The sequence below is a fragment of the Ruditapes philippinarum genome, unplaced genomic scaffold (assembly GCF_026571515.1).
Source record: "Ruditapes philippinarum isolate M1 unplaced genomic scaffold, ASM2657151v2 ctg6421_1_1_1_1, whole genome shotgun sequence".
Classification (NCBI taxonomy): Eukaryota; Metazoa; Mollusca; class Bivalvia; order Venerida; family Veneridae; genus Ruditapes; species Ruditapes philippinarum.
In genome coordinates, this window is record NW_026865916.1 from 1 (window position 1) to 15,734 (window position 15,734).

The 15,734-nt window shown below is 30.3% G+C and overlaps 1 protein-coding gene across 1 annotated transcript; it reads right to left on the reverse strand.

Moving 5' to 3' along the window:
- Window positions 1-3: 3 nt before the first annotated feature.
- Window positions 4-13,841, reverse strand: LOC132730723 (uncharacterized; the record flags this gene model as incomplete). The annotated part of the gene is made up of 22 exons (XM_060716701.1): window positions 13,650-13,841; window positions 13,092-13,440; window positions 12,478-12,781; window positions 12,167-12,293; window positions 11,557-11,787; window positions 10,325-10,525; window positions 9,504-9,749; window positions 7,408-7,573; window positions 6,831-7,096; window positions 6,300-6,500; window positions 5,866-6,010; window positions 5,675-5,706; window positions 5,209-5,350; window positions 4,469-4,692; window positions 4,128-4,295; window positions 3,720-3,903; window positions 3,049-3,175; window positions 2,476-2,606; window positions 2,023-2,240; window positions 783-888; window positions 505-621; window positions 4-62 (listed from the first exon to the last, which is right to left on the reverse strand). Coding segments are annotated over exons 1-22 (3,936 nt in total), but the record flags the coding sequence as incomplete, so codon positions are not given.
- Window positions 13,842-15,734: the final 1,893 nt, after the last annotated feature.

A 15,734-nucleotide genomic window follows, 5' to 3' on the forward strand; every position in this document is an offset into this window, starting at 1 on the left:
GGGTTTATCAACCTTTATACCCTCTGATATGGAACTTGAAAACAGTCCGGTAAAGTCATAGGCTAAAAGATTAAATAACATATAATACAGAAATGTGCTCAAAACATTTATCGTATATAAGAATGAATCTTTTTTATCAAAATGCATAAAGTATGTGTATTCTGAATAAGTTCATCAACATTAATCATATATAAGAATGAATGTCTTTTATTTTATCAAAATGCATGAAGTATGTTTATTCAGAATAAGTTCATCAACACTTATCATATATAAGAATGAATCTTTTTTATCAAATTGTATAAAGTATGTTTATTCTGAATAAATTAACAGGTATATTTCATGTTAGATAAATTAAAACAGGAAAACAGAGTTATAGATATAACTTAAATAAAAAAGGAAGTTTGCAATTACGTTTAAAACATTCGTCGAGCGTGTTCTTGAGTTAGACAAACGAATTTGTTCATTTTATATATTTTTTACAAAGGAAAGAAAAGAAATTTTTACCTTTAACAGTGGCAAAATATGTATGCCCGTTTTGTAGTTTTAGATTGTGAAAAGTATAATGATTTGTAAGCCCAACATGTGTTAACCTTTGAACATCAACACCTCCTGGACTTGAACCTGAAAATTGTAATTATTTTTAAAATTCTTGTAATTCATAATGAAAAAATGTTTAATAGTATAGTTTACGACAAAAAACAATTGCAAGCTAAACTTTTAAAAATAAGAAGTTGCAACAGTTCTTTGATAAAATAAGCTAAACCAAGTACATGTTCTTTTACCTAAGTAAGCTTCATAGTGTGTGATCCCGCTAATATGTGGTGCAAATCCTTCCTCTTCCACGTCAGTAAATGAATTCCAATGAGCAGATATTTCAGATGTAGATGTCTAATTGAAAGAAAAACAGATAATTACGAGAATCCTAACCAATTGATATACAGGTAAATGTAATATTTAGTGTAATATTACGCGTGCTCATAAAAGATGTAAATCTATATTGTTTCACACTAAAACAAAAGTGTTGAAGTTTCATAATACTTTTACCAAGAACACTCATAATCATTTGTAATTAATTACTTGAAACGCTGAAATAACGTTTTTAGTTGTAAACCTTTGAACAAAAAAAAACTACCTTCTGATTTTTCTGTACTAGTTGGGAAGGGACATTAAGTGTTTTATTCGTCAATGTTATCCCTATCAAGAAAATTTACATAACAGAATGTAGAGCTCCAACTACTTTTGAATTATAAATTATATTTGCTTAAACGTTTTGAAATTATCTTACTTTGATGATTATTTTTTCATGTCCCTTCATATTGCAAATATTAGTAAAAGAACAAAAAATATTAGCAAGCGGACAAAAAATGAGCTCTAATTTTTATAGTGGCAAAGATTCATTGAGAATCTGAAAAAGAATCCCTTTCCAGAATTATTTTGATTTAGATATCAAAAGTTTTTGTCGCTATTCTGTGTCGATTTGAAATTCAGTCTCCGCCCAACAGAGGAAATATAGATAATCATTGGCCATTAAGAGCTTCGTGTGTATGGGCGCATAAATCGTGCTTGTTTCCAAAACAACATAATCTTAAATGTTGATGCAATATCAATGAACCAGTCTCAGACTGCTGACTGATCATTTATGAGACAATTATTTGACACATTTAACTTAATTTGGTAGTGTATTAACTGATTAAAAGCAGCTATTGATACACACTGGTACTACAAATAAATAAAAACTGTACATGCGTGTATAATATCAAGCTGCATGCCCCAATGAGATATACAGCTGATTTCATATCACGTACAGGATATCCCTATACATTATATATTCGATAATGTACTAGAATGGAAAAAATAATCAAATGTGGACAAAATAATCAAACAAAATTACATAAGGCTTATGATACTGAGCAATAATACGGTTATTCAAATTAAGTGTAACACAAGCGTATAATACGAGCGTAAGAAAAGCTTGTGAATAAATATGTGTTCTGGAAGTAACCGAACAAACACTTAACATACCTGATACAAGTGTTCTTTATCATTTCCAATCCAGATATCTGCGGGTATTGGCGGTGTAAGATCAACAGTTACGCCATTACTACACTCGTTTAGTTCATCAAGTATTTGATCCCAAAATTCATGGTGAAGAGTCGTTTTATTTGCATGAATACAAATAATGTACCGATACCCATGCACAAGAGTCCCATCACCAAAATTGACATTGACATAGCCGAGTTCTGAAATTTCAATGATTTGAAAAAAAAGAATAAAAATGCAATGAGTATAACGCTCGCTTTGATTTCTCCATGTAATATAAAACTTAACTACGACTGTAGAATTACTCTCTCCCAAAACGCATTAATGAATAAAGAAATTTAATTCAAAGCTGTCCTTTTATCAGTGTTTATTACAATTTTCACTCTGTCAATAAAGATGCAATGTTTGCCAAATTGTTTTTCAAAAGATATATACCTGTATCGCCGCATTTTATTGCGTCCGGATGAGAACAGGGTTCTTTCAAACCAAGAGTGTCCGTATTTTTGTAAAATACTGTTGGGTCATTTACCTTAACCAATAAAACAGCCCAATAATATTTAGTATACCTGCAAAAGAAAGATGATGTACTGTTATATTTCCACAACGAGCCTGTTAAAATCTTCTTTGAAAAATAATGACACATCATAATATTTACTTCCATGTTTTCCTGGTGATCATCTTAAAGTGATATCTAAATTATTCAATATTATTTTGTAAAATAAGTATAAAAAGTATAATGTACATTGATTTAGTCAATTGATATTAATGTAATGTTAAACTCTTTATTATAAATACAAATAACTATTAATACGTATTTATGCTCAAATATTTGATTCATATTTCTATCTTTCATCTAAATATATCATTATATTAACACAATTTTGAGTTTTTGAATGAGCCTGAGTCTTTAAATATAAACATTAGGCTACATAACTAAACGATATTTTAAACAAATATGATATACGAATGTCAATGAGATATACCAAAAGGGAAAGCCGATTAACACACCTTAAGGTTGGCCATACAGCTGACAGTATATTATTGTACGGTGTGTAATCCTCATCTGGAGCCTCCCAAATACCATTTTCCTCAAGGTAAATGTCCTTTCCGATATTAACATTCTCTGGAAAGAAGACTGATTATGACCAATCATGAATAGGGAAAAAATGTTTTATAATTAACACTTACATTACACGTACTATTAAGTAAAGGTTGCCTTAATGTTAAAACGAATACGTTTATATTTAGCCTCAACTATTATTATTTTTTACGTCATGTATTACAATGATTGTTTTCTGTTTTCTGTTAAAACAAAAGTATGTGTTTTTTTTTAACATTTTCATGTTTAGATATTGCATTCTGCTTATTATTAGCCGATGCTAGGGGGTGTGGACGGTAACTTGCATTTTCCAGAAGGGTCCATGAACAGGCTTAATCAAACCGAGCCTGCAATATTTTCAATTTTCGTTTTGAGGGATCTCTAGGGATTCCGTTTTTCTTTATTATTCGTAATTATCAACTTCACTTTTTTAAACATTTTTTCTTCATAAGGCATTATTACGTATAAAGCATTCGTGTATCATTAACAGTGATGTGCTAAATAAGTATAATTTGCATACTGGAAGTAAACAAGGAAATATTTGATATATCCCTAGATCATGTAGATGACTAATAATTACCAGTGGAAAGAGGGTCACCAACAGCATCAATAACTATACTAGGGCGAATTTGTTGCACATCCTGGCAGTTTTTGATTTGGGAAGAAATAGTTGACGAAAGACCAACTTTCGTGTATCCTCTAACTATCAAGAACCAACACTTTGTGAATTCGACGTCTCCATTTAAGTTGATAGTAAAATTAAGCTGCCAAGAAAGGTAAAGGTGAAGAAAGAATGTATCACAAACAAATTGTCATAGATTACCAATTAGATTCAATTACGACTAGATATTATACAAATAATTAAAAATTAGCAAATAGATAAATTTATATGAATTTATATATATCTTTATTAGATAACAATGACAGTAATATAAGAAAATATAAGAAAATTTGTCTGTTAAAAGACAAAACAATCTTATACATTTACCGTCTTATTCGATGTTTCTTCTGCTGTTAAAATACGTGACCATTTTGTCAAAAGACGACCTATTTCATTCTCATCCGAAAAGGCCCATTCATAATGATCCATGACATCGTAACTTTCAGAAATATCAGATATGTCCGAGTCCTTGAACTTTGCAAACGAAACCTGGATCTGAAAACGTTGAAACGGAAATATCCCCATGTTGTACTATTACATGATTTTGTGTCAGTTACTTGTGAACACATATGATTAGATTTATGATGTAAATGCCTCAAATTCGAAATTTGGTGTTTAGGTATAATTCTATAATTTCGAATTATATAAAATCAACATTTATCACTCACCTGCTTGGTATCTTCTACATGCGTAACCGTCAAAAAATCGGTTACTGGTGGATTAGGAACTACAAATATTCCATCGCTGTGAACGGGTTTGAAACAATGCTGTCTTGCACAAAATTGTAATGATATTCTATACTTTCTACCAGGTGATAGGAATAAGCCACTGGTTTCCAGATGAGTTGCATTTGTTCGCAGATGCTGAAACTTTGTTATTCTCTTCCAAATATCTAAACGAAATCAAATGTTATTTTTAAACAGTTACAGTTATACATAAAAAGATAATTATTGAATAAATTGATAGAATAAAATAGTTGTTCAACAATAGAAGCTACAATTACTTAACCTTACTTATGTGTAAAGACAATGTTAAAAAGGGTATCTTTTTTCTTAAAATGCTCTTTAAAGACGTGGTTATTAAGGTATCTTGGTTGCATTCACCTAAAGCAATCATGAATAAATATTTGTCTTGCCCTACTCTTTGGTCCAATGAGAAGGTCTTCCTTTGAAAACTTCAGAATAAACTGTCCTAACACAATGTATTTAACCATTTGTTTAAACGTCGCTATTTATCTGGATAAAGACAACGCGTGCCTACGAAAAGTAGTTCTATGTTTATATATGGACCGAAATTTCATTCGTTCAGATAAATTTGTGAAATCTCAATTCTCAATGTATTAATTATTTTTATTAGATATAAGATGCTTCCATCAAGTGTTCCTATTATTTACTAACACAAAACTGACCAGCGACTGGTGCCCTTTCTTCTATTGACCAATTAATGTCTTTCAGATAATGCCTCTTTTCCTCAGGGATCGTCCAGTGTGCTTGGAGAACATTAGAAGATGCTTGGAATTCAAGTTCGTTCTTACATATTAAACGTTTATCCTGTAAGAGAGATATTAATGACAATTTTAAGAAATACAACATATTTGAGGAGTTTAAATGAAACTTTCAACATTTAAAGTCCGATTGTTTATATAATAATATTCACACCAAAACTGTAAGGTCCAGTTTAGAACATTAGGTATCATCAACAAAAAACACCCAGAAGATGTCATGAAAGTTTTATTGTTTACAAAATATATATGAAAAATGTGCAGTGATATAGATGTAGTTAAATGTATGTATTTGTGTTTGTATTGAACTTCAAAGCACAATATTTGGTTTAATAATAATGATAATAAAATAATAATAACAAAATGTACAAACCCCATCATGGTGTGATAACGTCAGATTGAGATCTGAAATGACAACTAAATAGAGAATGTAAGAATATTACTGTGATATATGAAATATTTATGATAAAGCAAATGCATACATTTTTAAATACATGTATAATGAAAATAACAAAGTAATGTAGTCTAACATTATTATGTGCAATCATATTTTCTCATACCTACCTTCATTTAAAGGACTATCGCATGGCAGACCATCAAAAATTTGTATTCCGGGGATACCATCTCCGTCAATGACAACAGTAATACCGTCGGAAACAGCAGTGATATTTCCAACTTCTGTTTCGGCTATCACAGTTTGGTAATAAGTCTGAGAAAACGTTGTTATTTATATCAATATACATGAATTTATCACTGTAACAAAATGATTCTGTAATATATATTTCTTGCTCGTTTTTGAATTATACATAACGCATTCTATTAAAACAATTCAGACTCATTTTAATACAGTTTTTTAAGACAAAAATAAGAAAGAAATCAATTTAAATGTTCATAATCTTATTAAAAATCCGATTAAATATTGACAATTATAAACCATCAGATTCATACCCTATAAATACAGTTTGAAAACGACGTCTAACATAACATGATCGACTCACCTCATACTCTGTTAAATTTAGACCAGAAATTGTATACTGATCAGTTGAAGTAGTTTGTTCACATTTGATGAAGTCAGTACTGAAAGCATTTGAAATGCAGACAGTAAATCTAATATCTTCATGCGGATGTTTAAAGCCAGACCATCGTGCTGTTACTTTCGATGTACTTGTTTGAAAATCTATGTCATCTATGTCAACAAACTAAAATAAAAAAGACACATTGATTTATCTCCAAACGTATACTTTAAGATATACTTTGCTCACCTTTGGTAGAAATATTTTTATTGCAGAAATTGATTGAAATTCTTACTTAATATGTCTAATTTGAATAAGAAAGCTGTTTTGCGAAGCTGCATTCTCTATCACTAGTCACGTCAATTTGGCCCATTCGTTAAAAAAAACTGATGTTTTATGATTTTCATATTACTATGTGTTTATACTGTATTTATTTCATACGTTTAAAGTTTAAAACGTACAATACATCTCTGTGAACTCCATAGTGTATATTTAACGTTTGAAAATTACATAAACCTTCACTCCTTTGTCATCTACGTCTTTTACAATCCCTCTTGATGGTAATTGACTGTAATGTCTGTATTTTGTAGCGGAAGCGGTAACAAAGTGACCTACAGTGTCTTTAACTTTGATTGTTACGTAGTAATTTTGATCATCATGTAGGTTCCAGCGAAATGTTTGAGTTGAGAATGCCGTGCACGTAGGATATTCAAATGGCAAACAACTTCCGCCGAAAGATAAAATGCTAAATGGGTGAACATCTTGTGCATTTTTCGAAGTGCCTAAACATACATAAATATGAGCATTGATTACTAGTATCGTAATAAACGAAACGTAAAAATGTATTCGGTCATCTTTAAAGTGATGAAGTCAATTTTTATTGGCTTTTCTGATATTATTTATTCTCATGTAAAAAATCAATTCCTTTTTCCTCATGTTTATCTTATTTTATTTGTTATTTTTTATAATGAACCAAAGAATATGGAAACTACTGTTTCTGTATTATTTAAGAGCTATCGATATAAATACTATTCCATTTAAAACTATTGTTCATCATGTAAACTTTTTTGTAAAATAAAATTGCTTTATTTACCTATTGCAGCTTCGTACGTTAAAGCATGTGGATCACCATGATCAGTAAACGCGCCGACATCCCATCTTGCTATTAGAAATGTTTCGTTATGGGTATGTTCAGTAGATAATATTATTTCTCCTTTAAATTCGGGTTTTGATGAATCATATGCTAATGGACCGATTACCTGAGATAAAAATATATCATATTATAGTCATTGAATCTCGGAATATGGCCGCTTAATTTGTTTTGAACATTTGTTTAGGTGAATTTTATGTATTTCAAACATAGTTAATGCATTTGTCTAAAATTAAAGTAGGCTTGAATAAGATTATGACAAACTGGAATTTGAATTTGTATTGAGTGGATTTCTAGGCCAGGATAGCAAGAGGCTAAAAGTCCGTAAGGGCAGTATGTCCCGGTACATGAGTACGCTAAATAGATGGAAGACTTCCATTGGAAGTACATTTTTAACTAGGCACTTGGGATTCGGAGCTACAAATGCGTTAATTTCCAAATAAATTGTATACATATAACACATATACTTATAAACATGTATACTCATACATGTCAATAAAACTTAATTCAAATACGTGGGAACCAGCATATTTCGAATTGTTCCGACTAAAGCCAATCTGGTTCAAAACCCTTGAATTTTAATATGAAAAAGCCGAGGGTTAGGTTTGTATTTGTAGAAAGATTTTGTAAATGGAGTAAAACGGAAACAGTTTTGTTGCTTATTTCGCATATTGTGTTGTTTATATTGAAAGTGAGCTCCACACATACCGAGTGTACTTTCATTATCTAATGAAAAATTAAAAACATTTTCCGGGACGTGCATTTTGACGTATGTTTATAAACTGTAAACTTTATTTAACCTTTTAACAAGCTAAAACATTTTTAGAAAAAGCCGTCGAATCTAGACGTTCAATCATTCTCTAATTAATTGTACTTTGAATATGCGAATAAATTTGCAGAAAACTGATATGTTTTAAAATTCCCCTGAATTTTAAATAACTGGATTGTAAAAGACTGTTTCCCAATAAAAAATTCACCTTTTCAAAAATATCGGGATAAAAAAAACGCATATGCATGTTGGAGAAGACGAAAAACCCATTATATCTGGTACCCAGAATGTTGAAAGATACCCAACTTCATAATCATGCAGACCCGGGGCCCATTTTGTTACATTCCTTTGAAATCGCCTTTTTAATAAAAACAAAAACATTTTTTGAAAAAACAACTTTAAAGTGTTCATTTAGGGTGCTTGTTTAAATACGTTTTTATAGTCTACACGAGATAAACCTTTCTTAAAGATATAATTAATAAAAATACATTTTGAGCATGTATATAAATGAAACGAACTATATATTTGGACTTTAAATAGAAATATGAATTTCTTGATTCTGCTTAAATTATCATATTGACTATATTTGAACTCAAAGATGTTATACCAACTGTTATAGATTTTCACAAGACTATCCCAGGGGGTTTCAGGTTTGTAAAATGAATATACTTTCAAGTGGAAAACATGTATAACAGAAATTAAGACGGTTACTGAATTGTAAGAGTGTCATCTAGATTATGTTGTTATTGTTAAAAAGTAACATATGGAAGCAAATGAATAAACTACAAATAATACTGAAAGTAAAACTTACAAATGTAGATGAAGAAGAGATGAGATCGTCGGGGGGCCCCCATAAAGTATTTACAGTTCTCATTTAGCTTTGTTTATGCTTCTCGTCCTTTTTGTTGTTGTTTTATGGGGGTAAAGTCCAAATTTATCTGTAGTGATATTCCCCGGTCTTTTGAAAATGAGCGTGAATAAATCGATAGTCAAATCTTTATGTATTTTGAAGCTTTAAATTGGGGATTTTTTTTTATTTTTTACAAAGACAGTCAAAAAAAGCAAAAAATCTTTTAAAATGAATATTATTTTTTATATTCGGAAAAAAAAATTTTCAACTAAAAATCAAATTCGATAGTTCGTAAATAGATGATGAAAATTTTTTTATGTAAAAAAAAATTTTTTTCTGAAATAGAATTAAATATTTTTAAAATATATTAAAGTATATAAAATGTTACCTGCAAGTTTCAGAAGGATTTTCAACCTGTACCAGCTCCCTGTTTCTGTACAGAATGTATACTGTCTCGTCTGTCACACTCTTTACAAGCCCTTCAGTTGTAACGGCATTTTGAATAACAACGTCCGATACAACTGCTGGAGTGTCATCTACTGTAACACCATCAGAGCATACAGGTTTACCATGGTCAAGAGCATGGTTGTATGCCATAACTGTCAGATAATATTTCCCGGGCTTATCCACTGTCAATGCAGCAGTATTGTCATAAGTCCAGCTAACCTAATGAGAAAAGAAGATAATGGAAGAAATGGAAACAAATATATTTAGAAATCCAGTTTTACGAGTAATACCAGTAATAGTAAATTTGATAACTACAATAACTTGATTTTATTACTGTTAAGTCACTGAGAAACGGAGTAACTTCTCTCTGATTGTTTTAAATTTACCCAAAGTAAGACTTAGATTTAATATGACTCTATTTGACTCATAGAACATCAAAAGAATTTTACAGAAATGTCAGTAACGTAATTTAATTCACATGTTGAAAGCAATACAATACTACATAATTATTTTATTTTTGTTAAGGAAGAGTGTATTACATTAATTCTATTTATAATCAAGTGTTTTAACATTAATTTTTCTGTGATACTACAATCCATTATAAACTTACAGGAGGTTATAGCCATTTCATAGACTCATAAATACACATAAATCTGCAAAATAGTAAGATCCTCAAAGTACCAAGAAGACTAAGCAGCCCATGTCTCGCATGCAAACATTTCTTTAAGGGAAAATTGGTATTTAACTAATTGCAAAGGCAATTGAATATATGTTCTTGTTTATATAACACTTACGTTGAAATGAATGTCCAACTCGTTTTCGTTTAAACACCTTTGAGTAAAGCCATATGTATACAACCAAACACCACTTTCCTTATCAAAGAAGTGATCCCAGTAGCCGCTAAGACGTAGTGTCTGCTGAAAATCGAGTTCTGGGTACCCTGGTAAACCATCGTGCGTGATTCCTTCATGGGGTGGTGATGTATCGATAGTAATCTAAATCACATTGATTGATAATTTAAACATATACATATATATTTCAATTTAAAGGTTTTAATAGGAAATGTATTAAAATAAATGGAGTGTGTCATTTAAACATATGTACTTAGAATGGAAATGAAGTTCGAGCGAAAGGAAGTATTCAAGCGATCTGAGTTCGAGGAAACACGTTTAACTGTATATGTATAGGGAAATTCCACATTTAAAAAATACTTTCTATATAAGACTTGTTTTGTTGTCAAAGAAGGAAAATAAAACTTTAACTGTAAAACACCACTGTGTTTGATGAAAATATCACAAAAGAAAACACAGTCTTCGAAATATAGAAATTATTTAGTATAAATTGCTGATAAGACAATAAATTTATCCAGTGGTGTAGTACGATAGTCAATAGGTAAGTGGTTCAATACGTCTGAATAATGTGGTTTTATAAGTTAAATCTTTTAGTTACCCAACGACAAATTTGGATGACATTAATATAGATTATTAATATTATCGCTAGTCTTGTATTATAGATTTGTATGAGCTTTATGGGAAAATATATAAAGTTTAATCGTATCTGATACTTTAGGAAAACAATTTAAATAATGAGTATTACATCTTTTCTACATTACCATCTTCCTTATTATTATCATCATCATAGAAAAAACAGTTACAACAGTTACAACAACCGAAGTATTATCAACAAGAACAGGAACAACAACATCGTTATCATTACCATCATCACCATTTTCTTTTTTTTCACTTTAAGGCCTTTCTTAGAGCAAGAAATCTGACAGAAATTTTCATTTGACCTATGATGGTATAATAATTTCTGAATGGTCATGAAATATGCTATAAAAACGAGAAGTTAATGGTAAAAAAATATGTCATGTCTGGACACACTATGTATACCTTCAAAGGAAACATTTAGTGCAAAGATGTAAAACTTTTCATTAACAGCTCATTCCGTATTTGTAAACTCTTGTTAGAATAAAAGTTTTAAATTACAGCATGTATTTGAAAACGACACAAGAACATATCATTGCCTTTTTCTGAAGAATAGTTGTTAATCTAGCATTGTTGGTAGCAGTAACCTCTATAATGTAGTCAAAATCGTGTTCCCCAATTTCTTTTCCGCTTATGAGGCCAGTGTTGTTTTCTATCGATACTTGTGGGTTGACTTGAAAATGTTTGTGAAAGCATCCATTATAAGGGGAGCAGTAACAGTTTGCTCCTCGGGCGTTCATAGAATAATTACTCCAGCACTCTTCAATAGTCTAAAAAATGACATGAAATTGAATGATTAATGTCTGTAACTAAAAAACAATTAAAGAGAAGTTGCAAACGGATATGAACTAAAATGTTTATAGACCTTAAGGTGCATTTTAAAACTTAGGAAATAAAATAAAAAGACGTTTCATTTTACAAAACATTGACAATGTCAATGACTTTCACGTGATAAAAATGTTTCTGAAATCAATGAATCTTGTAAAAAATATTTATGTTTAGGACAATGTTTTTTAGTTAATTTTCGTATGTTAATTCCTATTCGTATACATTCTAAATGATAATTTTATTATTTATGTATTATCAAGAATATTCATAGCTATTGAGTAAGCTTTCTAATAATCCAACATTTATCTTTATCTAATATACCTCTGTTTCCCCTTGTGGTGGCTCATAGGAATGTCCATGGACTACTTCTGTTTTGGTAAAATTATCAAATATTTTCCATGAAATTTCGTGAATACCACTGTGGAAATCAAATACTTCCCATTCAATTCTACAAATACACCGGGGAATTGTTTTGTATCACTAAAATTGAATTTGATAGAAACAAATCAATATTTTTTATGTTTATTTACATTACTAGGAGAAATATTATTAAATCGTACAGTACAATTATGATAAAAATAGTACGTTGATAATGATTTTTGAAATATAAATAATATATTTTGATTACTTACATCAATTTGTTCAATTCTAAAACACTATGTACACTAATATTCGCCCAGTCACCCTTTGTGAGCCAAAGGTTTTGTATAACTGGTGGAGATAAATCTATCATAACTGTTACGTTATCTTCAGCAAATTCTCCAACAGCGTCTATCCCGCGTATGAAATACGTTAGCTTTTTTCCATCAACAAATTCTTCATCAGTATAAACCATCTTTTCTAATTTAAAGAAATCATCAGGCACTGGTTCAAAACTGATATAATCTGTTTTACCATCAACTTCAACGATGCGTGCTATATCAAACCGAACAATTCCTGAAATCAATATACATGTAGATAATTAAAAGTATAAATAAATAGAATAAAAACTAAAACAATGTCAGGTAAAGAAAAAGATTCATGTAAAGATGAAAGTACTTAATTGTAGAATAAATGCGGATTTTGAATAACAGAAACGTTTAAATTTAGTTTAATCTTTTTATATTCCAATAACATGTATAGATAAACAATCGTGAACGTAAATAAAAGATTTACCAACTTGGCTTCTAAGTTAAACATTTATTGCATTTCATACATAATATTTGGATAAAGTATATTAAATTCCTTACAAAGGTACATATCTTACCATTTATGTTATTTAGTTTGTCAATTGTTCTACTTGATCTTCCTTCTCGGTCATCAAGATCTCTAGAAATATCATTGTTCTCTTGTACAGCATTTAGCCAACCACCGTTGCTATGTCTAATATTTCGGAATCTATGTGGCCATTCAATTTCTATCTGTTCGCTATTTTTATTTATCCAACCGTTTTCAATGGCTTGAACCACGCTCGCCTGTTTACCGTATAAATCAACAACTGACGCATTGTCATAGAGAATAATTCTCCTGGCAACTTTATAATTCTTAGCACGGTCATGTACAACAATCTCTACTGAATATGGGCCGGGTGCGTCTAGGTCTAGAGTTGCGGAGGACTGAAAATAATGATACAATTATTTCATAGTATGCTGTCATTGGTCACTTTTTTTAATTAAATACAATAATATAAAGGTATTTCTGATAATTTTCATATTTAGCTGTTAAATATATTTCTTAAATGCATTCAAATAATCTCATTTACTCATGTTAAAGATTTAGAGATAACATCTTATCAAAGAATTATCCGACTAACTTTTGTACTTACAGTAGATGATGAAAATTGACTCGCTGTAAGCATATATTTATGTCTAAGAAGATTATCGTCCGCTGAATTTTCTAAATAATAGATATTGAATTCGTATTGGTCTATTCCGGAAACTAGATCATCCCATCCAGCCCAATAAACAGTGACTTTTGACTGGAAAAAGGCAACATATATCAGCAATAAATTGAACATTTTAATACACTTGTTACTATATATAGTAACAAAATCGCCTATGATTTCAACTGATTATGAGTGTCACGTGACCTATTATGAGTTTGCGGCCCGGGGCCGAGAACTAGTTATCAGCCCGCTGAACATGTGCTCGTGCACAAACTGAAAATGACGTCATATTTTACGTCATCACACAGTTAACGTAGGTTTTAAGCACAAATCGCTTTATTTTATTATGAGAGCTTTTAAAAGCGTATTTCGTACTATTGAATTTCAAAAATTTAAAGAAAAAGATCTAATACGACAAATTCATTCCGAAAAAGGGAAAATAAAATTTGCTTCTAGATCCTACAGTAGTGTACTTTTAACACACAAACAGTAAACAACTCTGTAGAGGTTACTTAACTGTACAGAACAGTAGAAATGCAGACAGGAATGTCAACGAAAGAAATTTAAATTTAAAAGAATTTTTTTAAAAAATGCTATTTTTAGATCTGCCAAGTGTATTAAAGACATCAATACACGTCATAGTAGTGCCAGAATGTGATAATCGGCCCTGAATGATAAATGCCCTCGGGCTGAAGCCCTCGGGACCATTATTCATTTTGCGGGCCGATTATCACCTTCCGGCCCTAATCTGCCGTGTATTAATCTCTTATTACCATCAATCTCGTGGTAGATTTACTTACTTGAAAATAGAATATTAAAACATTATGCTGCAAATAATGAAACGCTGGTTGAAAACATCTGCATGTGTATTGCTAACCCTATAAAACTTTTTTTAAATCAGTCCATTTATAGATGTACAAATTGACAGATTACCATTATTTTAATCTAAAATGTAATAGGTCATGATAAATTATTCTACTTTCTATTTGAAAAGAAGACAATTGAATGTGAAGTATATAACTTTATTTCAAGTAATGGAACCAAACACTTGAATTTGCCTACACAGATGAACTATCATAAAAACAGATACGTTCCATGCATATGCACCTATTCTTCATGTCATAAATCTGCATTCAATGAATTCAATCAATCAATTGTTAAAGCAAAATTTAAAAAAAACGAAAATAAAATGTTATACATAACATGAATTAATGGATAAAAAAATATTATATCAGTTAATTTAAATGAGAATGTGTACCTCGGTTAAAAAATCTGTTACTTTACATGCATCTTGCTGACAGTTATTGTCTTGTTCAAAGCAGTGTACCGGTGGAAATGTATCAAAACCAAGTTCAATCTCTTCGTTGGTCGTAATGCCTTTTAGTAAATATTGCCTTTTGACATATGATTTTGACCAACTACTTCTATCCTCGTACATGACTTTACCTCCATTTTTAGCCGACACTTTGAACTTTATTCTATATAAAAAACGACTACCGTGTATTTTAAGAGATATTTTATTAAAGAAAACTTAATTTGTATGAAAATTCTAAAAGCTCTTCATCGGCCAGATAAACAAAAAAAAAAATGAAAAATAAAAAAATAGTGGCTTATTTTGGAGTGAAACGCACTTTTGAATACATATACAGTAAGGGGTATTTTATGATATTTCAGATATAATTCAGTCATACAGTTTGTTTAAAAACATATACTTGTTACTGACTAATAAAATGCTTATGATAAACCTTCTAGTTATGAACTTAGTTTGGTTAAAACGAGGAATGATAAGGTATTTGTGGTTACGCATTATGATAAGGGGCAAATTTATACGACAGGCATGGGGCCCTAAAACTGCTTAATCATGAGGTATACCATTTTCAAGGATACTCGAACAAATCCAAAATATTGACACTTAGACTAGATAGATATATAATAAAAATTGCATAAAAGTGAAAAATCACAGAAACATATATTTCAGACTTTTCATTTCTCTTATTTTTCATAAACATAACCTTTATAAATTAT